At 44.0% G+C, this 23649-nt stretch overlaps 2 protein-coding genes across 4 annotated transcripts in view; both read right to left on the reverse strand.

The window, feature by feature from the left end:
- Positions 1 to 1167: 1167 nt before the first annotated feature.
- Positions 1168 to 18213, reverse strand: kif28 (kinesin family member 28). The gene is made up of 25 exons (XM_029714166.1): positions 18145 to 18213; positions 17744 to 17935; positions 14526 to 14729; positions 14245 to 14280; positions 14007 to 14126; positions 12643 to 12750; positions 12088 to 12242; positions 11839 to 11950; positions 11365 to 11432; positions 11115 to 11257; positions 10777 to 10925; positions 10608 to 10698; positions 10446 to 10506; positions 10080 to 10203; positions 8028 to 8190; positions 7557 to 7675; positions 6589 to 6696; positions 4520 to 4741; positions 4307 to 4377; positions 3773 to 3907; positions 3474 to 3640; positions 2929 to 3026; positions 2650 to 2785; positions 2419 to 2570; positions 1168 to 2295 (listed from the first exon to the last, which is right to left on the reverse strand). The coding sequence occupies exons 1-25, from the start codon at positions 18211 to 18213 to the stop codon at positions 2137 to 2139; spliced, it is 3162 nt and encodes a 1053-aa protein (XP_029570026.1). The 3' UTR covers positions 1168 to 2136.
- Positions 18214 to 21380: 3167 nt separating this feature from the next.
- Positions 21381 to 23649, reverse strand: part of LOC115162511 (protein ELYS-like) — a 36585-nt gene continuing 34316 nt past the window's right edge. For all 3 annotated transcript variants that reach the window (XM_029713874.1, XM_029713872.1, XM_029713873.1), the window contains one exon: positions 21381 to 23584. In XM_029713874.1, coding sequence (XP_029569734.1) covers positions 23395 to 23584 — 190 coding nt within the window. In that variant the 3' untranslated portion in view covers positions 21381 to 23394. The remainder of the gene's footprint in view (positions 23585 to 23649) is intronic.

Below are 23649 nucleotides of genomic sequence, written 5' to 3' on the forward strand. Positions count from 1 at the left end.
ACTTCCTGGATACAACGCCATCATTGATCTGGTACTTCCTGGATATAGCTCCATCATTGATCTGGTACTGGTACTTCCTAGATATAGCTCCATCATTGATCTGGTACTGGTACTTCCTAGATACAGCTCCATCATTGATCTGGTACTGATACTTCCTAGATACAGCTCCATCATTGATCTGTATTTTATTTTATTCTTCATCTTACTGTTATTATTTTTCAACTCTGCATCATTGGGAAGGGCTTGGAAGTAAGCTTTTCACGGTAAAGTCTACACCAGTTGTATTCGATGACAAATACATTTTGATTTGATTTGTGTATATTCAGACACATTTGAAATACTTTCAAATACCTGAGTACCTGAGTTGCGCTTGATTCAGTTTGCGTACATAATTGAACTATATGAAACCGACATCAGTGAGCTTCGAACAGTATACTGTAGCTTCCTCCACTGTCCCTATACCGGCTCGAACCAGTAATCCTTTTGCTCGCAAACTCACATGACCGCTCTCCTTGACAGCGTACCAGCCAATTGAGATATAGAAAAATATTTAATTCGATCTCCATAGGCGACATTTCAAGCTAGCTGTGGAGTGAGCTTACAGCACCTTCTTAACTCATTTACATATACAGCCACTGTAATTACTGTAATTACAGGGACAGTGAAGCATTTTCTCTTCTTTTGGCTCTATGCTCCAAAAGTTTGGATTTGAAATCAAACAATAACTATGAAGTTAAAGTGCAGACTGCCATTTGAGTGTATTTTTTATCCATCTCAGGTGAACTTTTTAGAAAGTACAGCACTTGTTGTTCATAGTCCCTATATTTTAGGGGAGCAAAAGTATTGGGACAAATTCACTTGTGTATTTAAGTAGTAAAAAACTATTCGGTCCCATATTAATAGCACACAATATCTACGTCAAGCTTCTGTCTGCAAATTTGTTGAATGCATTTTCTATTTGTTTTGGTTGTGTTTCAGTTCATTTTGTGCCCTATAGGAATGAATGGTAAATAATGTATTGTGTCATTTTGGAGTCACCTTTATTGTAAAAAAAAACTCAAAAATGACACAACACATTATTTACCATTCACCTCTATCGGTCACAAAATAATCTGAAACACAACCAAAGCAAACCCACCAAAAAAAGTGTAGAGTCATCATTCAAAATAACCCCAATAGATGTCTTGAGCACACTTGGATAAGTTCAAATACTGTACAGTAAGGTATCAATGTGCTAACCTAGCACTTTTCCCACACTGCATTTATTCAAATGCAACATAAGCATGTGCCAATAGTCACAACATATTCTCTATGACATGATAATCACCTCTATGATAATGTGATTGGAGTTTCAACAATAAAAGTTATCATTTTGACTGCATATAGCAATTGAGTAAAATATGAATGACTTTATTTTTGGTAAATTATCATCATGATTTTCTCAATTTGAATCTGTATCAATAAAGATATTTCCAATTATTACATTGAAATTGATTGATTGTCTCGGTATTCATTTAAACTTTTTTCAAAACTGAAATAAAGAAGTTATTAAACCTCTCAGATGTTGATCAGGGCCCGTATCCTAAAAGCATCTCAGAATAGGAGTGCTGACCTAGGACCAGCTTACCCCTTTAGATCATAATGATCTGATTCTAGATCAGCACTCTGAGACACTTCATGAATACGGGCCCAGAATTGTCAGAGTTGATCTCTGCAGGGAAACAACTGTATTTCTGGTAATACAACAAAGTCAAGATGTAATGGAGTGTAAACACACAAACACTAGTTGCGCTACATTAGTATTGTTAGCATTAGCGTTTACGGGAGTCCAGTATATAATCCCAACTTGTTGACGATAAAACACAGGATCAAAAACCTAACTGACCCTTTTCCTCTTGCCACTTGTGTAAATCTGAAGGGATTGAAAATATGAAAGCAATATGTTGAAACTCCCACCCAGCCAATCATTCAGCAAGGTGGAAGTAGAGCACGTTTTTACCTATCAGATCCTTTCATACCTACATGAAGTGCCCTGGCCCTAGAGGTTGTGGCCAGGGGTCAATTTGGGATTGGGCATTACATTAGTTTGATGGGGGAGTTCCAGTGGTTCCGTTCAGGACTAGACGAGGATGGGAGTCAGGACCAGATTCCTGAGCGTTCCCGTTTGCGTCGTACAATGGCGGCCACATCCTGTTTGAGAGAGGAGACGCTCTGCTCCAGCAGCTCTGAGAAATCACGCAGCAGACCACCCTGCTCATCCACAAACAGCCTGAGACCCAAGATATCTGACTCCTCCTGGAACACACACACACACGCACACATACAGTATATGCAGAAACACACACAAACACACTGATCTTAGATCAGTCAGTCAATAAGTAGGTAAGTAGATTGATTAATTGACTGATTGATACATACACTGGGCCTGTGCCTGCGTAGGCGCTGCAGTTGAACCCTGACAGAGGTCATGCTGTGGTAGAAGACCTTCAGGGCGCGGGCGAACTCTGCATCACAGCTGGGCCGCAGACTGCTGCCCCGCCTCTCTGACCGACCACGACCCCACTCTGCTCCTACACAGAGGAGGGGAGAGAGTGAGTGAGAGAGCGAGCGAGAGAACTTGACAGTTCAGTTGTTCAGTGTATGTCTGACCGGTCCTAGATGTATTGAGCTGATCCCTCAGTGTGTTGTTCTCGGTCTTCAGTGCGGCGTTAGTGTTCCTCAGCTCCTCTACATCCTGCTGTAGAGCCCTCAGAGAGCAGCTCAGCTCTGAGCCAGGGTCCACTGTCTGCAACACACACACACACACACACACACACACACACATACTATTTAACCCTTTGAGGTCTCATGTAAATCTATAAGCCTGTCCTACAAACATCACAAATTCTAAATCTCTGAGTCTTGTACAGATGTCTGATGTAGACTCACAGTAGCTGTCTCAGTTGCGCCAGCCTGGTCGATGATGAAGCATCCCTCTGGGGTCATCCTCACTCCCTCCAGAGACGACACCAAGTCTCTACATCCCTCTGGACAGGGAAGTATCAAGCATTACCCAGGTGTACATGTATGTGTGGCAGATGGGATCTGTGAAACTCACTCCTCAGCCTGAAGTGTCTCCACTTGCGCAGCGGCATAGCTAGCTTTTCATGGGCGGGACTGGGTAAGATGCTTCAGGATGGCAGTCAAGTGTGATTGTGAGGCAGAGGTCCTGCGTTCAATCATCGGTAGGAGCCGAAACAAGAGAAAGGGGTACTCGCCAAGCAAGCAGCACGACGTCCTTTACACATGCATACAGTATGAATACAGTACGAGTTCCAAGTCGGCAAGTCCCAGGCTTACCCTTACTATCCTGGGCCAAGGTTTTTAGGCGAGCCCCAGGCTTACCCTTACTGGGCCCAGGTTTGTAAGCGAGTCCCAGGTTTACAGTTCATTTCCTGGGCTCAGGTTTGTAGGCAAGTCCCAGGCTTACTTACCTTGTAGGCCCCAGAGCTCCAGCACCAGGGCGCTGGTCTGCAGGTGTTCTAGCAGGCCTTGGGAGGTGTGCAGAGAGGTGAAGTGGACCCGCTGGTCCAGCAGGGGGTTGACATTGTGCCACACGGCCGGAGTGTAGAGGGGCTGGGCACTGTCGAACATCCTGAACCTGGCAAGGGAAAGATGACGTCAGTTATTTAACCTTAATTTCTCTAGGCAAGTCAATTAAGAACAAATACTTATTAATACTAAAGAACAAATACCACCCCAAACCTCTAGCCCACACCTCTAGCCCACTCACCCTATCTGAACGCCCCTGTTCCTGGCCTGTTGGACCCAGCGCAGGCCACAGCACTGATCCAGGACCAGCTGGAAGTCCAGCCGTCTCCCCAGTAGCTCAGAGGGGTCGATCAGGATGTCATCCTCCCCCAGAGTCCTGGACACAGGAGGCCCAGGGGCCGTATGTATCAAACCTCTCAGAGTGCTGTTTTAGGATCAGTTTTGCCTTTTAGATCACAATGAATAACATTACATTGACAGGGACCTGATCCTGGATCAGCACTCTGAAATGCTTGATACATACGACCACTGGCTACATAAAGTATCTAACACCCCTGATTCAACTAGCCAACCATTCATGTTCTTCTTCATGTTATTCTAGACGGCAATTATTTAAATCTGGGTTGTGTTCATTAGGGCACAACATAGCAAAAGAAAAATGAAGATCTGAGTTCTAATTGAACAAGTTCAGGTTCAAAACGTTTTCTCTGTCCGTACTGAACACAACCCGGTAAAGTGTCTGCCTCCCATTCTTCTGTAATGTAATGTTACCCACAGTCCTGTGGGGCTGCATGGTAGAAGCTGGGCCTGCAGTATGGCCTCCTCAGTGCCCTCTGACCCCAATACCTGTAAACACAGAGAGGGATGAGATTGAACGACACACACACACACACACACACACACACACACACACACACACACACACACACACACACACACACACACACACACACACACACACACACACACACACACACACACACACTACCTCCAGCTGTTCCTCCAGTGCGATACGGAAAGCCAGAGACTGCAGCCAGAGGTGGGCGCTGCCTAAGAGCAGAGGCTCCAGCGGATCCCAAAAAGGGTCTCTGTCTCTAGGCATGGGCGCCTTGGCCGCCCCCTCTCCCTTCCGCTCCGTATGGTACTGCTGATACAACTCCTCCATCAGGAACTTGCGGTTCACAAACTTGGCCTTGGACCAGAGCCACACCTGTGGGGAGACGACAACACACTCACCTGAGTTACACACACACCTGACACTTAACTCAGCTCTATGCAGCAACACGGATCCTACATACACTATACATTGCCTTGCAAAAGTATTCATCCAAATTGGCGTTTTTCCTATTTTGTTGCATTACAACCTGTAATTTAAATGGATTTTTATTTGTATTTCATGTAATGGACATACACAAAATAGTTCGAAGTGGTAAGGTGAAATGAAAAATAATAATAACTTGTTTAAAACAATTCTAAAAAATAAAAAAACGGATAAGTGTTACATGCATATGTATTCATCCCCTTTGCGATGAAGCCTCTAAATAAGATCTGGTGCAACCAATTACCTTCAGAAGTCACATCATTTGTTAAATAAAGTCCACCTGTGTGCAATCTAAGTGTCACATGATCTGCCACATGATCTCAGCATATATATACACACTTGTTCTGAAAGGCCCCAGAGTCTGCAACACCACTAAGCAAGGGGCACCATGAAGATCACGGAGCTCTCCAAACAGGTCAAGGACAAAGTTGTGGAGAAGTACAAATCAGGGTTGGGTTATAAAAAAATATCTGAAACTTTGAACAGCCCACGGAGCTCCATTAAATCCATTATAAAAAATGGAAAGAATATGGCACCACAACAAACCTGCCAAGAGAGGGCTGCCCACCAAAACTCACAAAGGGACCAAAGATAACCCTGAAGGAGCTGCAAAGCTCTACAGCGGAGATTGGAGTATCTGTCCATAGGACCACTTTAAGCCGTACACTCCACAGAGCTGGGCTTTATGGAAGAGTGGCCAGAAAAAAGTAATTGCTTAAAGAAAAAAATAAGCAAACACGTTTGGTGTTCGCCAAAAGGAATGTGAGAGACTCCCCAAACATATGGAAGAAGGTACTCTGGTCAGATGAGACTAAAATTGAGCTTTTTGGCCATCAAGGAAAATGCTATGTCTGGCGCAAACCCAACACCTCTCATCACCCGAGAACACCATCCCCACAGTGTAGCATGGTGGTGGCAGCATCATGCTGTGGGGATGTTTTTCATCGGCAGGGACTGGGAACCTGGTCAGAATTGAAGAATGGCGCTAAATACAGGGAAATTCTTGAGGGAAACCTGTTTCAGTCTTCCAGAGATTTGAGACTGGGACGGAGGTTCACCTTCCAGCAGGACAATGACCCTAAGCATACTGCTAAAGCAACACTCAAGTGGTTTAAGGGGAAACATTTAAATGTCTTGGAATGCCCTAGTCAAAGCTCAGACCTCAATCCAATTGAGAATCTGTGGTATGACTTAAAGATTGCTGTATGTCAGCGGAGCCTATCCAACTTGAAGGAACTGGAGCAGTTTTGCCTTGTTTTGCAAAAATCCCAGTGGCTAGATGTGCCAAGCTTACAGATGCATACCCCAAGAGACTTGCAGCTGTAATTGCTGCAAAAGGTGGCTCTACAAAGTATTGACTTTGGGGGGGTGAATACTTATGCACGCTCAAGGTTTCTGTTTTTGTCTTATTTCTTGTTTGTTTCACAATAAAAAATATTTTGCATCTTCAAAGTGGTAGGCCTTTTTGTGTAAATCAAATGATACAAACCCCCCAAAAATCTATTTTAATTCCAGGTTGTAAGGCAACAAAGGGGGTGAATACTTTCGCAAGCCACTGTATATACAAATTCTAATCAAATATGGCTTTGGAATAAAACCACAAGTGGACCTTGCAGTAACTTAGGGGTTGATAGTGTTCACAGCTAAATGGGTCAAGTTATGTTCCATGTAGAGATATTAGAGTCATCTAGTATGACAATATTCAGGAGGCGTGGTTGACAGCTTGGTCTCCCCACCTGCTTGTTTTCCAGTGATGTCACTCTGACAGCGATCTCCTTCTCCAAGTCATGACCTTTAGAGTCTGATAACGCCAGGTTCTTAATCTCCAGTTTAAACTCCACCCCCTGGACACAATTAGATGACATCGTTCATGTAATGGTTTAGCGTTACCCAGATTACATCCAGTAGTCAATGCAAACTGATATCCAGGGAAATAACACTATATAATCTTAGTAATTTAGTCAGAAATACCATTAAATTACATATTTCTCTCACAAACACAAGTAAAGGGACCTTGGTTTTAGGGATGTTGCGAATGATGGGGGACGTTGTGATCTAATGATGGAAATCTCTACCTTATGATCTAATGATGGAAATCTCTACCTTATGATCTAATGATGCAAATCTCTACCTTATCATCTAATGATGCAAATCTCTACCTTATCATCTAATGATGCAAATCTCTACCTTATGATCTAATGATGCAAATCTCTACCTTATGATCTAATGATGCAAATCTCTACCTTATCATCTAATGATGCAAATCTCTACCTTATCATCTAATGATGCAAATCTCTACCTTATCATCTAATAATGCAAATCTCTACCTTATGATCTAATGATGCAAATCTCAGGATGAAAATGTTGCCGCATTAACATGTAAACCATGCATGATGAGGAATTATAAAACAGAATGTCAAACCCATCAGGATTAAAGTGATACTTCAGGATTTGGTCAATCTACTTCCCCAGAGTCAGATGAACTCATGGGTACCATTTATAAGTCTCTGCGTCCAGTATGATGGAAGTTAGAGGTAGTTTCACGAGCAAATACTAAGTAACGCTAGTAAGCAATTAGCGACTTCCTTCATACTGCACGCAGAGACATACAAATGGTATCTATGAGCTCATCTGGCTCTGGGGAAGTAGATCAAAAAATCCTGAAGTATTCCTTTAAAGGTATAATCTTGTGTTTATCTGTCACCTTGTGTAGCTCCTGGCTCATCTGGTTGGCCTCAGCCACCATGGGCATCAGTTTGATGTAGTCATAGAAAACAGCCAGGAGACTAGGGTCAGTCTGACTGGGGACTGCACTGGAGTCACCTAGAGGGGGAGACCGAGAGAGAGGAGATACACACGTCAACAATCTCTCTGTGTGAGACACTAATACCTAGGTCATCTCTCTCTTTCTGTCTCGCACACAGTAGCTCTCTCTCTCTAGGAGACTGATACCTCTCCCCGTTTCGCTCTGCCACTCTCTTACACACACTTTTGCTCTCCAAAACGGATTATTCTACCCTTTCTCTCTCTTTTTACCTCTGTCACATGCATGCACACCCACACCCACCCACGCTCCCTTCCTCTCTCTCTTTCTCTCACTCTGTCTCTCTCATTCACTCTCTCTCTCTCTCTCTCTCTCTCTCTCTCCCTCCGTCTCTCTCTCACTCTCTCCTACCCTGTGTCTGCTCCTCACACAGTGAGTGGAGGTTGATGCCCTCAGCGGCTGCCAGTTCAGACTGGAAGTAGTCGTAGTCATAGCGACTCCAGTCATCCCCGCCCCTCTCAGATGGGTAGCCAATGAACAGGTAGGTGCTATTAGAACCCAGGATGAGTCGGTCCTAGAGGCGAGGGGGCAGAGGACGGGTTGATATGAGGGTAGGAATCAAGTACTTAAACCATTGTCCACTTTCGAGGGCATAGTGCATAGGATAGGGGCAGTGGTGGTCGTCACAATCTGGTCATGCTAGAGAAGATGGGAGACTAACTATAATGATTATTACTAGCCATACAGTGCATTCGAAAGGTATTCAGACCCCTTCACTTTTTCCACATTTTGTTACGTTACAGCCTTATTCTAAAATGTATTAAATACTTTTTTTACACACAACACCCCATAATTACAGAGCGAAAACAGGTTTGCAATTGTTTTTTCTAATTCATTAAAAATACATTTACAAAAAATATCTTCACATAAGTATTCAGACCCTTTGCTATGAGACTCGAAATTGAGCTCAGGTGCATCCTGTTTCCATTGATCATCCATGAGATGTTTCTACAACTTGATTGGAGTCCACCTGTGGTAAATTCAATTGATTGGACATGATTTGGAAAGGCACACACCTGTCTATATAAGGTGCCACAGTTGACAGTTAATGTCAGAGCAAAAACCAAGCCATGAGGTTGAAGGAATTGTCCGTAGATCTCCGAGTCAGGATTGTGTCAAGGCGCAGATCTGGGGAAGGGTACCAAAAAATGTCTGCAGCATTGAAGGTCCCCAAGAACACAGTGGCCTCCATCATTCTTAAATGGAAGAAGTTTGGAACTACCAAGACCCCTCCTAGAGCTGAGCAAGCAAGACAGAGAAGGGCCTTGGTCAGGGAGGTGACCAAGTATCCGACGGTCCCTCTGACAAAGCTCTAGAGTTCCTCTGTGGAGATGGGAGAACCTTCCAGAAGGACAACAATCTCTGCAGCACTCCACCAATCAGGCCTTTATGGTAGAGTGGCCAGATGGAAACCATTCCTCAGTAAAAGGCACATCAAAGCCCGCTTGGAGTTTGCCAAAAGGGACCTAAAGGACTCAGACCATGAGAAACAAGATTCTCTGGTCTGATGAAACCAATATTGAAATCTTTGGCCTGAATGCCAAGCGTTATGTCTGGAGGAAACCTGCCACCATCCCTACGGTGAAGCATGGTGGTGGCAGCATCATGCTGTGGGATGCTTTTCAGGGACTGGGTGACTAGTCAGGATCGTGGGAAAGATGAACGGAGCAAAGTACAGATAGATCATTGATGAAAACCTGCTCCAAAGCGCTCAGGACCTCAGACTGGGGCGAAGGTTCACCTTCCAACAGGACAACGACCCTAAGCACACAGCCAAGACAACACAGGAGTGGCCTCAGGACAAGTCTCTGAATGTCCTTGAGTGGCCCAGCCAGAGCCCGGACTCAAACATCTCTGGAGACCTGAAAATATCTGTGCAGCGACGCTCCCATTCCAACCTGACAGAGCTTGAGAGGATCTGCAGAGAAGAATGTAAAAACTCCCCAAATACAGGTGTGCAAAGCTTGTAGCGTCATACCCAAGAAGACTCGAGGCTGTAATCACTGCCAAAGGTGCTTCAACAAAGTACTGAGTAAAGGGTCTGAATACTTATGTAAATGTGATATTTACATTTTTGCTTTGTTATTATGGGGTATTGTGTGTAGATTGATGAGGTTGAAAAAAAACAATTGAATCCATTTTAGAATAAGGCTGTAACTTAACAAATTGTGGAAAAAGTCAAGGGGTCTGAATACTTTACGAATCCACTGTAAATGTTATTTTATCCCCTAACCTTTACCCTTACCTCTTAAGCCCATATGAAAAACTCATGCTCATGTTCTTGCTCATCAGTTTTGACCATGTTGCGACTAATGTCTGAACTACGCTGAGTATATGTCCTATAGTTCCACAGAGGGGCCTGTTTCAAAATGGCAGAAATAATTTGTTTCCATGGAGACGAACCAGGTGCTGCAGCTCGGTTTTCTGGGAGATGGGTGTTCCGTTGACAATGACATTTGACCCCGCCAGTGGGGTCAGGTACACCCTACGCTGGACGTTAATGAACACAGCGTGACGCTCCTGGATCCTGAAGAGGTAAAAAGGGTTTATTGGTGACCTTTATTTTATTTTTTGTAACTATTTATAAAATGTATGTACCATTCCCAGACTGTCCCTTTTATTGATGTCATAAATGAACCAAACAAAGCAGCACCTGTCTGAAACGCAGTCCGCATTTATTCAGGTTTTGTGCTTGATAAAAAAAAGTGTGATGAATTCAAAGCCAATTTGCACGTTTTCAAAATCTTTTTTTGTGTGTGTCATACTCACCCTAGGCCCCTGATTGAGATGGACCTGGGTGAAGAGTCAGAGAGCCCTATATCCCACTCACCTATAAAACACACACACACACACTATTCCCAAAGTCTTGATTGAGTGTGTGTATGTTCATTCGATCGTAAAGCTGTAGTCTGGGGCAGTTGAGAGACTCACCCTCCTGTATGAAGAGCTTGACCACCCCTGACAGCTGAGTATCCTCATTGATGTTCAGGATGTACGGATGCATCTGCATCATCCTCCGCTCCTGAGAAAGAGACATGGAGAGAGAGGGTGGAGGGGGAGTGAGGAAGGGGCGTGTGTGTGTGTGTGTGTGCATGCGTACCTGTGTGATAGTAGTGTACTGCTGCTCCCAGTCCTTCAAGGCCTCCTGTAGATGTTGTTCCCAGAGCGTCTGGATGGCTCTGATCTGCAGCTCGTTATGGGTCAACAGCCGACGCAGCTCCTCTGGACACAACAACAACATAAATACAGCTACATATTAGTATACTAACATTCTAACTAACATGTTGCCCACTTTCTCTTCTCCCTGCCTTTACTCCTCCTGCTATCGCTCCAAGCTCCAAGTCCCAACTACGCTGCCCTCGACATCCCTCCCCCCTATCTCCATCTCCAGCCTACTGGTTTCCTCATCTGCCCGCCCTCCCTCCTTCCATCTCCTACTGGTTTCGTCCTCTGCCCTGCGTCCCTCCTGTCCCAGGCGGCTGAGTCTCTGCAGGAGCCTGGCGTTCTCAGCCTTCAGCTCCTTCACCAGGCGCTCGGTGGGACTCTCGTTCACCACCGCACGGTTCTGGATACGCTTTGCCCTAAGCGGGAGGGGGGGGGGGGGGGAGGGGGGTCATCTGTGAACTGTACTGTATATGTCAAATACTAAGAGTTTTCTAACAAAGAAGGAATGCTGGGCCTACTGTACCTTTCAGCATATCGCAGGGTTGAGATAGACTCTTCATAGCAGATATCAGCCGGACTCAGAGCTGCAATCTGAGCATTCTGGTATTTAGTTATGACAGGCAGGGCATACGGTAAGAGAGCTCAAGACCGACTCACTTTTTGTGAGTTTACCCAACCATAATATTAACACATTTCACCCCCCCCCCCCGAAAAAAGCTAATCATATGATATGAATCATATCTTTAGATGTTAATAGAGGTGCATACTACACTCTTAGAAAAAAGGGTTCCAAAAGGGTTATACGGCTGTCCCCAAAGGAGAACCATTTTGGTTCCAGGTAGAACCTTTTTGGGTTCCATTAAGAACCCTCTGTGGAAAGGGTTTTTACCTGGAACCAAAAGGGTACTCCAACGGGTTCTCCTATGGGGACAGCTGAAGAACCTGTTTAGGTTCTAGATAGAATTTTTTTTTTCTAAGGGTGTAGACAAAGGGTTACCATGACAGTACGGCTGTTCCCCCCCAGGGCAGACTGCAGAAGCTTGGTAAGGACGGAGTCTCTATATGGGATATGGACGACTTTCTTCCCTACCGCTACATCAGCAAGGGCACTGCAGGGAGAGGAGGAGGAGGGGGAAGGAGAGGAGATGAGAGAAGTAGGAATACAAAAAGCAGTGCTGGAAACAAATATGAATATAGAAAGAGTTTTTGGTGACATGTTGGCGTGGAGGGCAGATCTCTCCCTGACCTGATGACGTTGCCCAGGGTGGTGAGGCTGAGGTTGATGGCTGTGCCCTCTTTGAGCCGGTCGGCCTCGGAGCCTGACACCCGCTGTCTCTCGCTGCCCGCCAGGTCCACCAGGTTGATGTTAGACTGCTTGGTGATGCTCTCCTCAGAGAAGATCTGCAGAGGGACAGGAGAGGGTCAGAGATACAATAAGAACACCAAGGGTCATATCTAACACCCAAATCAACCCCCCCCCCCATGGCACCTGTGGACATCTGTGAAGAACAGGAGGTTGGTGGCACCTTAATTGGGGAGGACGAGCTCGTGGTAATGGCTGGAGCAGAATGAGTGGACTGATGCTTTTCCATTCGCTCCGTTCCGGACATTATTATGAGCCGTCCTCCCCTCAGCAGCCTCCACTGATATGAAAGGATTGGACAGATGTATCCAACGAGTAAAAAGTACCTTCTGGCTTATCCAATGGCAAGGTCAAGCTTTTTCCATACTTATCTAATCCTTTCAGAGCAGAAGTGTTTAGGGATTAGGGGCTAGGGGTTGACTGGGCAATGTGACTTACCTGTTTGAGCTGGAGGATGATGAGCATGTGTGAGCGGCTGCTGTTGGCGTTCATGTGTGTGGTGGCCGTGGTGCGCATCCTCGTCCCCTGCTCCATCAGCTGCTCCACCTACAATATATATATATATCAATAAATCAACTAGATTAAAAATAATAATAATAATATTGATACATGTACAGTGAGCTCCAAAAGTATTGGGACGGTGACATTGAAATCATACAATGACTATGAGGTTAAAGCTTTAATTTGAGGGTATTTTCATCCGTATCGGGTGAACCGTTTAGAAATTACAGCACTTTTTGTACATAGTCCCCTATTTTAAAGGACCAAAAGTTTTGGGACAAATTCACATATATGTGTATTAAAGTAGTGAAAAGTGAAGTATTTGGTCCCATATTCATAGCACGCAATGACTACATCAAACTTTTGACTCCACAAATGCTGGATGCATTTGCTGTGTTTTGGTGAGTTTCAGATCATTTTGTGTCCTATAGAAATTAATGGTAAATAATTTAGTGTGTCATTTTGGAGTCACTTTTATTGTAAATAAGAATAGAATATGTTCCTAAATATTTCTACATTAATGTGGATGCTACCATGGCTACGGATAATCCTGAAATAATTGTGAATAATGATGAGTGAGAAAGTTACAGACGCACAAATATCATACCCCAAAGACATGCTAACCTCTCACCATTACAGTAACAGGGGAGGTTAGCATTTTATATCATACCCCCAAGACATGATAACCTCTCACCATTACAGTAACAGGGGAGGTTAGCATTTTATATCATACCTCCAAGACATGCTAACCTCTCACCATTACAGTAACAGGGGAGGTTAGCATTTTATATCATACCCCCAAGACATGCTAACCTCTCACCATTACAGTAACAGGGGAGATTAGCATTTTATATCATACCTCCAAGACATGCTAACCTCTCACCATTACAGTAACAGGGGAGGTTAGCATTTTATATCATACCCCCAAGACATGATAACCTCTCACCATTACAGTAACAGGGGAGGTTAGCATTATTGCGGGGATATGATATCTGTGCATCTAACTTTCTCACAAATTTTTGTAGAGACACAAGCTTGATGTAGTCTATGAATGCGTGCTATGAATACGATACCAAATACTTAAATTTTTACTATTTTAAAACCCATAATATATGTGAATTTCTCCCAATACATTTGGTCCCCTAAAATGGGGGGACTATGTACAAAAAGTGCTGTAATTTCTGAACGGTTCACCCAATATGGACAAAATCACCCCAAAAGTAAAGCTGACAGTCTGCACGTTGACCTCGTAGTCATTGTATTGTTTGACTGTATGTAGAGATAATAATGGAATGTTGCACCTGTGGGGCACTGTCACAGGGGACCCTGCGAAGCCCCTCCACATAGAAGCCTCTCTGCTGCTCCTCTCGGACACGCAGCCCCCCCGGAGACCGAGACCCCCGCGACAACAGGTCAACCACCTGTAGGGGGAGGGGGACAAGGGCTTGGGGTCAAAACCTGCACAGATCAACTGTGAACTGTACATGTCAAATACTCAAGAGTGTTCGACAGGCATGACAGAGAAAAGCCCAGACTTACCTGTTCATTGTAGATTTCCAACATGCTGAAAAAGACCTTGGGGAACAGAGGAAAATGATAAAAATTAAAGATTATTTCTGGCTGTGATATTATTTTTTGTCTTCTTGTTTTGTTTGTGTAATTGTTCTGTGTTGTGGTTGTCTTTTGGTACAGTTTGTCTATCTGTGAGCTGTGAATTTTTTATGATTATTTGGAAAAACGTAACAAAACAAAACTTATTTTTTTGTTTATTTCTTATTTGTTTTATAGATTAAAAAAAGTCATATTTCAGACCTACACACCTGGCACTGTCGGCTGTCCTGGTTGGCCCTGATGGCCTGAAACAGTTTGTCACAGAGGGTGGGCACCAGGCCCTTGTTGGGTCCGTACCCGACCATGGAGTAGCTCTTCCCTGAGCCAGTCTGCCCGTAGGCTAGCAGGGTGGCGTTATAACCTTGAAGGGCATTCTCCAGGATCCCCTCCCCCAGGTCCTGGAACACACTACCCTGAGGGGACAGACAGTGTTACTGCCCTGAGGGAGAATATACAGTTACTGCCCTGAGGGAGAATATACAGAGTTACTGCCCTGAGGGAGAATATACAGTTACTGCCCTGAGGGAGAATATACAGTTACTGCCCTGAGGGAGAATATACAGAGTTACTGCCCTGAGGGAGAATATACAGTTACTGCCCTGAGGGAGAATATACAGAGTTACTGCCCTGAGGGAGAATATACAGTTACTGCCCTGAGGGAGAATAGACAGAGTTACTGCCCTGAGGGAGAATAGACAGAGTTACTGCTCTGAGGGAGAATATACAGTTACTGCCCTGAGGGAGAATAGACAGAGTTACTGCCCTGAGGGAGAATATACAGTTACTGCCCTGAGAGAGAATAGACAGAGTTCCTGCCCTAAGGGAGAATATACAGAGTTACTGCCCTGAGGGAGAATATACAGAGTTACTGCCCTGAGGGAGAATAGACAGAGTTACTGCCCTAAGGGAGAATATACAGAGTTACTGCCCTGAGGGAGAATATACAGAGTTACTGCCCTGAGGGAGAATATACAGAGTTACTGCCCTGAGGGAGAATAGACAGAGTTACTGCCCTGAGGGAGAATAGACAGAGTTAATGCCCTGAGGGAGAATATACAGAGTTACTGCCCTGAGGGAGAATAGACAGAGTTACTGCCCTGAGGGAGAATATACAGAGTTACTGCCCTGAGGGAGAATATACAGTTACTGCCCTGAGAGAGAATAGACAGAGTTACTGCCCTGAGGGAGAATATACAGTTACTGCCCTGAGGGAGAATATATAGTTACTGCCCTGAGGGAGAATATACAGTTACTGCCCTGAGGGAGAATATACAGTTACTGCCCTGAGGGAGAATTGACAGACTTACTGCCCTGAGGAAGAATATACAGTTACTGCCCTGAGGGAGAATAGACAGAGTTAATGCCCTGAGGGAGAATATACAGAGTTACTGCCCTGATGGAGAATATACAGAGTTACTGCCCTGAGGAAGAATAGACAGAGTTACTGCCCTGAGGGAGAATATACAGAGTTACTGCCCTGAGGGAGAATATACAGAGTTACTGCCCTGAGGGAGAATATACAGAGTTACTGCCCTGATGGAAAATAGGCAGAGTTACTGCCCTGAGGGAGAATAGACAGAGTTACTGCCCTGAGGGAGAATATACAGAGTTACTGCCCTGAGGGAGAATATACAGTTACTGCCCTGAGGGAGAATATACAGAGTTACTGCCCTGAGGGAGAATATACAGAGTTACTGCCCTGAGGGAGAATAGACAGAGTTACTGCCCTAAGGGAGAATATACAGAGTTACTGCCCTGAGGGAGAATATACAGAGTTACTGCCCTGAGGGAGAATATACAGAGTTACTGCCCTAAGGGAGAATATACATAGTTACTGCCCTGAGGGAGAATATACAGAGTTACTGCCCTGAGGGAGAATAGACAGAGTTACTGCCCTGAGGGAGAATAGACAGAGTTAATGCCCTGAGGGAGAATATACAGAGTTACTGCCCTGAGGGAGAATATACAGTTACTGCCCTGAGGGAGAATATACAGAGTTACTGCTCTGAGGGAGAATATACAGTTACTGCCCCGAGGGAGAATATACAGTTACTGCCCTGAGGGAAAATAGACAGAGTTACTGCCCTGAGGGAGAATAGACAGAGTTACTGCCCTGAGGGAGAATATACAGAGTTACTGCCCTGAGGGAGAATATACAGTTACTGCCCTGAGAGAGAATAGACAGAGTTACTGCCCTGAGGGAGAATATACAGTTACTGCCCTGAGGGAGAATATACAGTTACTGCCCTGAGGGAGAATATACAGTTACTGCCCTGAGGGAGAATATACAGTTACTGCCCTGAGGGAGAATAGACAGACTTACTGCCCTGAGGAAGAATATACAGTTACTGCCCTGAGGGAGAATAGACAGAGTTAATGCCCTGAGGTAGAATATACAGAGTTACTGCCCTGAGGGAGAATATACAGAGTTACTGCCCTGAGGAAGAATAGACAGAGTTACTGCCCTGAGGGAGAATATACAGAGTTACTGCCCTGAGGGAGAATATACAGAGTTACTGCCCTGAGGGAGAATATACAGAGTTACTGCCCTGATGGAAAATAGGCAGAGTTACTGCCCTGAGGGAGAATAGACAGAGTTACTGCCCTGAGGGAGAATATACAGAGTTACTGCCCTGAGGGAGAATATACAGTTACTGCCCTGAGGGAGAATATACAGAGTTACTGCCCTGAGGGAGAATATACAGTTACTGCCCTGAGGGAGAATATACAGAGTTACTGCCCTGAGGGAGAATAGACAGAGTTACTGCCCTGAGGGAGAATAGACAGAGTTACCGCCCTGAGGGAGAATATACAGAGTTAATGCCCTGATGGAGAATATACAGTTACTGCCCTGAGGGAGAATAGACAGAGTTACTGCCCTGAGGGAGAATAGACAGAGTTACTGCCCTGAGGGAGAATAGACAGTTACTGCCCTGAGGGAGAATAGACAGAGTTACTGCCCTGAGGGAGAATAGACAGAGTTACTGCCCTGAGGGAGAATAGACAGAGTTACTGCCCTGAGGGAGAATAGACAGAGTTACTGCCCTGAGGGAGAATAGACAGAGTTACCGCCCTGAGGGAGAATATACAGAGTTAATGCCCTGATGGAGAATATACAGTTACTGCCCTGAGGGAGAATAGACAGAGTTACTGCCCTGAGGGAGAATAGACAGAGTTACTGCCCTGAGGGAGAATAGACAGTTACTGCCCTGAGGGAGAATAGACAGAGTTACTGCCCTGAGGGAGAATAGACAGAGTTACTGCCCTGAGGGAGAATAGACAGAGTTACTGCCCTGAGGGAGAATAGACAGAGTTACTGCCCTGAGGGAGAATAGACAGAGTTACTGCCCTGCCATCCGCAATGTATCATCCTCCTCAGCTAGGTACAGGCAAGAGAAGTATCTTCTCCTCTTCTCCCCCTCCTCACCTGGTCAGCATATCGTCCTCCAGGCTCCTCAGGTACGTACAGGCCAGAGCAGTCTCTGGTGAAGCCGCTGTGGGACCAGTAGGCATAGTCAAAGCAGAAGGAGCGTGGACTCTGGCTGTTCCGAGGGTCCTGGATGGTGATGGTGCTGGAGGCCATAGAGATAATGCAGCGGCCGCCCGCGTCCCTCTCTCTCTGGGCACGGGAGGGGAGAGACGGGGGGGTGGGGGACCAGTGCAGCAGGTATAGTATTGGTGGAGGACCACAGTACACAAAACACAGTGCAGATTGGCATGATAGCATGACACAGTCTGATGATGGATCATGTCCTAGACAAATTTGTAGGAGAGAAATACTAAACCGAACAAACAACTAGAAACATCCCAGATCTGTCCACAACTGACCTTGTTGAAGGGTCTGACGCGTACGGCCACTTTGACACAGTCCTTCATCTCTGCTCCTTTAGCCCTCATGATCGTCCCTGCTTCTGTAAGGGAAAGGCTGGGTGACACCCTGCACCCACTGACAGCAGCATCAGGGCTGCAGCTCAATAGTCTACAGCAGCTTCCTCGTCATTGTCTCCTCTCCTCCATCTGCACTGATGTTTTGGCTAAGAACCAGACAGGTGAAATAGATGTCCTGAAAGACATCGTCCATGTTGCTTTCATCAGGTCTGTATTTTCAGGTGAAGGAGAAGAGACGGGGAGAGGAGACCACTCCAGGCTATTGAGACGCAGCGCAGGCGAGTAGCTAAGTAACCTGAGTAGCCAGGTGATCACTTTCACTCTGCATCTCCCTGTATGAATTATACACAGACCCAGCGCCTTTTATAAAGGAAAGCTACGCACAACCTTTTATAAAGGCTACAGACACACAGCCTTTTTTTGAAAGGGAGACTACAGACACACACACAGAAACCTTTATAAAGGAAGATGACGAACACTCACAGTTAATTTTTGTCACCGTATGAGCCAGTACCAACACCCCCCCCCTGCCCCCTCATAGTAGCCGTCAGTCTTATACCGCCATGGTATAATTCTATCACACAAATCATCTCAGAAAAAGGTCCTAGGAATCCTGTTCAAACCGGTTTTAAAACTCCCAGCTCAGAGTAGGTTTAATGAAGTTAAGACATTGCCCAGACAAGATCTGAGCGAGGAGCATAAACAATTCATAAAAGTTTATCTTGGCTGGTAATCACGACAGTTTGATGCTCCTTGAAGTTGTTGCAAAAGATGGGGAATAACCAATCGCGATGAGGCATCGCCAGCTGTGAACTCTTTGGGTAACACGCTTCAGACAAACACGGTGAATGTGACTGTACATAAATAAAATGTAAGGGTCAAAATTTGATATAATTTTCACCTGGCACGATCAATTAATTAGCCTACTTTTAATTATTACCTAATATTGCATCTTTTTTTTTTTATTTACCAAAGTTTGGGAAACCGTGCCCTAGATGCCCTCAATTGCCCAGTTTATAGGCATTGCCAATTTAGACGTTTTTTAACAACGTGATGTTATGCTCCAAATGGATAACATGAAATAACACGATGAAGGTAATTAAATAATCAAAGGAAAAACATGTTTATTGATTAGCCTAGTGGTTATAAGTATTTAGGCATATAATTGTAAAATAGACCTCACGTGAAATCATTGTCAAAAGCGCAAGAGATACTGTTACATGTACAGTAAGTCTAGACTGTTAGTAAAAATACAAGTACTGCTGATAATACTGCCATTGTCATCAAGGCAGAGGACATGTATGCGTAGACCATGTATCTGATGCTGTCTGGACAAAAAGAGTATGGCATGTCATACTCAGGCTACATACAGTAAGGCAGAGGGGCTGACAGCATCATGTTTCACCCGCTAAGGATGCTTTCAGCAACTTGCGAATTGAAGGAAAGTATGCAGGTGCTCTGTTCGGATGCTGGAATTATTTTGGATGAACGTGCGAAGGTAACCTACTTTTTGAAGTGACAATCAGATCAAACACATAACGACTGGTTGTGTTCATGGCACATTACAAGGTAATACATTGTTACAGTTAAATTAGTCATAACTATAAAACCCATCAAAAAATTGGAGGGCGGGACTTCCAAATCACTAAGTCTGCCCCTGCTCATGAGGTCTCCTAAATATCTGTAAACTAGGTGGGAATCTTATGACTAAAGAGGCTTTATGAATAGCTTTTATTTTTACCCATAAAAGTAGGAGTAAAATGTATCTATTCTCAGCATTTATGACCAATTTCCTACTCATGATTGACCCCTTTACTCTCCAGTGGCGGTTCTAGACCATTTCAACTGGGGGGGGGGCCAAGCTGGAGCCAGTTGTACTGTTAGAGGGGCCAGTTACATTAGACGTTATTGTTGTCATATCGTTTTCTTCACTGCATTACAGGCATTAGCAGGCAAAAGACCATGTTCATAATCATTAGTGTTCCGCGTTGCCACTGTCTAATAACGGGTGTAAAAAAAGAGCGATAGCAAAAATTAGATATGTAAAAATGATTTCATACTCCACATTTAGGGGGGCCACAAGGGGGTCCAAAATTGTCACAGGGGCACTGGCCCCCCCAGAACCGCCCCTGTTACTCTCATGTAAAACCTTTAGCTCGACCTGAACCTGATCTTAATTGTTCATGAGTCAGTAGCTAGGTCTCCATCCAATTGGGGACAGATTTTCAGGCGAATATTCAAAAAGCTGCATAAAATCAAAATGCGCATTTGCTCACCAGAGAAGTTTATATCAAATTGACTTGTTGACGATGTGCGTGATGACGTAGTGCACATAAAATACCCTTTGCTGTTAAATTCCCATGTACCGAATAAGAAATACAAGTATATACCCTACATGAGATTATGGACAAAAGAGCAAGTATATTTTTCAAACGACAGCCAAGCATCGATTATCATGTCACTAGAATAAAAACCTCGATATTTTTTGGAAAGGAGCATCAAGCTCATCACCTTGCACTTTTACCACCCTGTTTAGCGTGTATTTCATTAGTATCCTAATAAACAGCATGCTTTCCCGATGAGTTGCAGTTGGACCACACGTCATCGCGTGCGTTACTCCGTTTAATTTGGTATGGTTATTATAATCAATATTTGCGCATAAAAGCACTTGGACATTTCTCGCATAATACATTTTAATGACACAAAAAGATCCCACCTTGGTCAAGCGTATTTTGTTTTGTCCACATTTGGAAAGTTTATCGACAAATGTTGTTTCCATCAGGCCTGTCATGACATTTTTATCCAACATGTACTTTTACTCGCATAAAAGGTTGGATGGACACCTGGTTGGTGTGACAATTCAAATACTTGTGTCCGACTACTAGATGTACACAATCAAGGTTTCTAGCCATCCAGGATCCAGTTTTAGTACTTGCTGCTTACTGGCAATAGCAGAACATTGGACAGAGAGACATGAACTCGTCTTAAAGAGCAACTGAAAAAAAATATATAGAATTCTCTAATTGAAAACTGCCTATGTGGCATCGATGAGTCAGAAATATTTATTCTAGTCAAAATGTACTAAAGTGTAAATACGATAAATGTTGGTCAAAGTAAATCATCCCAAATTGAGATTTGCGAGATTAGAAGTCACGGAATGAAGGGAACATAAATTCTTTGGGTTGGTTTATTTAAATCCTGCCCACATAGCCACAGCACCAAAGTAATCATCAATTCAGAACTCAGCTGCATGCAACACGATTGTAATGCTCAGCACACTGACCCCATGGCGCTAGTTAGGGACCAGCAGTAAATTAGTGTACATGGGACACTATTTAAACATTTCCATAGATCCAAATTTCAATGAAATAACCTAAAATCAACTCTAAATTGTAATAATTCAATTATAAATATTGAAAGCATTTGAGAAAACAAAGTGTACAACATGAAAATAGTCCCATTTACATTGTTTAATATATTGACGTCCCCAACTAGCCCCAGATAGGCTATCCAAAGTCAAACCATGGTTGTACACCGGCCTGCTGAAGCTAATTGGCAAAATCAATTCTAAACTATTTTTTTTTATTTTTTTAAATACCAGGTTACACGGTTTCAAGTTTAATGTGTACTGTTTTTTCCCCCCCCAGAGTGCACGCACAAACGCTTCCCACATGTGAACACACTCAAGAGACACCCACATCAAAGCATACCTCAAAGACCCAAATCTCGTTCTCAGTTGCATTTCCTAATGAGGACGATTGAAACAGAGGCGAAAAATCAGTAAGTTCAGCCCACTTTTAATGACATACTTCTGCTTTTATCATATTGTCAAAGTCACTGAAAATAAAACATTCTACATTCATCTGAAAATAGCATTCGGCTGGTCAAATGACCTTCAAAGCCAACAAGCCTGATCACTCCCAGTGGATCACTGTGTAGGTTATGTACATGTTAGTGATACAGTACATTATAGGAAAATAACACCAAACACAAATTAGTGTGAATTGATCTTTAAAAAAAACAAAAAAAACAGCTAATTAATTCTACAAAATTGTCTTTTAAGGCTGACATCGGCAATATGATTATGAGACAAACATTATTGAAAAGCTACAACAGAACCGGCCCAAGCCGGTTAACTTCCTGCAATTGTACACATTTTGCCCTGTATGATTTACATTAACATTTTAGTCAGTTATTTAACAAACGCTCTTATGCCATATTAATATGATGTCTGAATGAAAGTGACTAACGAAATCCATGGGGGGGCCCCTGGAGGTCACAGCCCCTGGGCACGTTCCCTGTGTGTCCGATCAGTAATTCAACCATGATTACTACAAGTTTAGATAGCTGGACTAATTTAACAATCTAAACAAATGTAGGTGTGAAATGGGCTAGTTGAGTGACAGAGAAAAAATGTTGGACAACCACATTTCGAAATTACACCTTGTGTATTGTTCTATTGTAACTCTTAACAGTAAGTTGAGACCCCCCACTAAGTTGAGACCCCTATCAATAAAATTGGGGTCGGGGCCCCCTAGCGGCCGCGGGGCCCTAAGCGGTCTCTTAGTGGCTAGGGCCGGCTCTGCACTACAAATAAAATCAACAGATCATTCACAAGTATTCAACTTTATTCATAACATAGCAAAAGAGACCATTAACATAGCCATCAAATCATATAAATGTACGAATTCTCAAGAAATAAAAACCAATCAGACTCTTTTTTTTTTTGTTCAAATACCGGTCTTCCTCCCTGTAAACATTACAATAATTTATATAAAATTATTATATCAATCTCCCAAATTAAATCTGATTATTCATTTTTAAAAAATTTTCTCCACTGGTTTGTTTGTCTTCTTAAATATAAAACAGCAGGCTGCAAAAGTTCTTAAAAGAAAGGAGGAGAATAAAATCACTTCCTAGGAGTAGAGGTAAAAGCTTCAAGGAAAGATACGAGTCCAGTCCACGGGTGCATCTCTATAGTCTAAAGTGGATTCCTCTCCGTCTCCTTTCCTTCATCTGCATTGACATGTATTGGAAATACCCAGTAGGCACCATACCCCCCCAATCCTATTTTTCAGAGCAGTTCAGATGAAGGAAAGGAGATGAAGACGCACCCTATGAGTTCTGACCGAGTCTGGAAAACTCCCAAGTTGATGCTGTAGTTTTGTTCAGGGTGAAAATGGCATCCGATCATAGCTTCTTCCGGCGGGTGACTGGTTTGGGGAAGATGGCCTCCAGCACTCGTTTACGTCGGAGGTTCATCCGGGGGGCTTCGTTCTCCTCCACCACCCTCCTACTCGTGGCACGCTCGGCCGGGCTGGGCATGGGAGAGATCAGATCCACCTTGGCTGGGGTAGGGGACGCCGGGGCTGCATTGGGCCTGAGGGAGAGTCAGGGGGAAAATAAGAGAGAAACAGTCATCGTGTTGTGACTTCTGGAACAAAC

This window comes from Salmo trutta, chromosome 25, assembly GCF_901001165.1.
Source record: "Salmo trutta chromosome 25, fSalTru1.1, whole genome shotgun sequence".
Lineage (NCBI taxonomy): Eukaryota > Metazoa > Chordata > Actinopteri > Salmoniformes > Salmonidae > Salmo > Salmo trutta.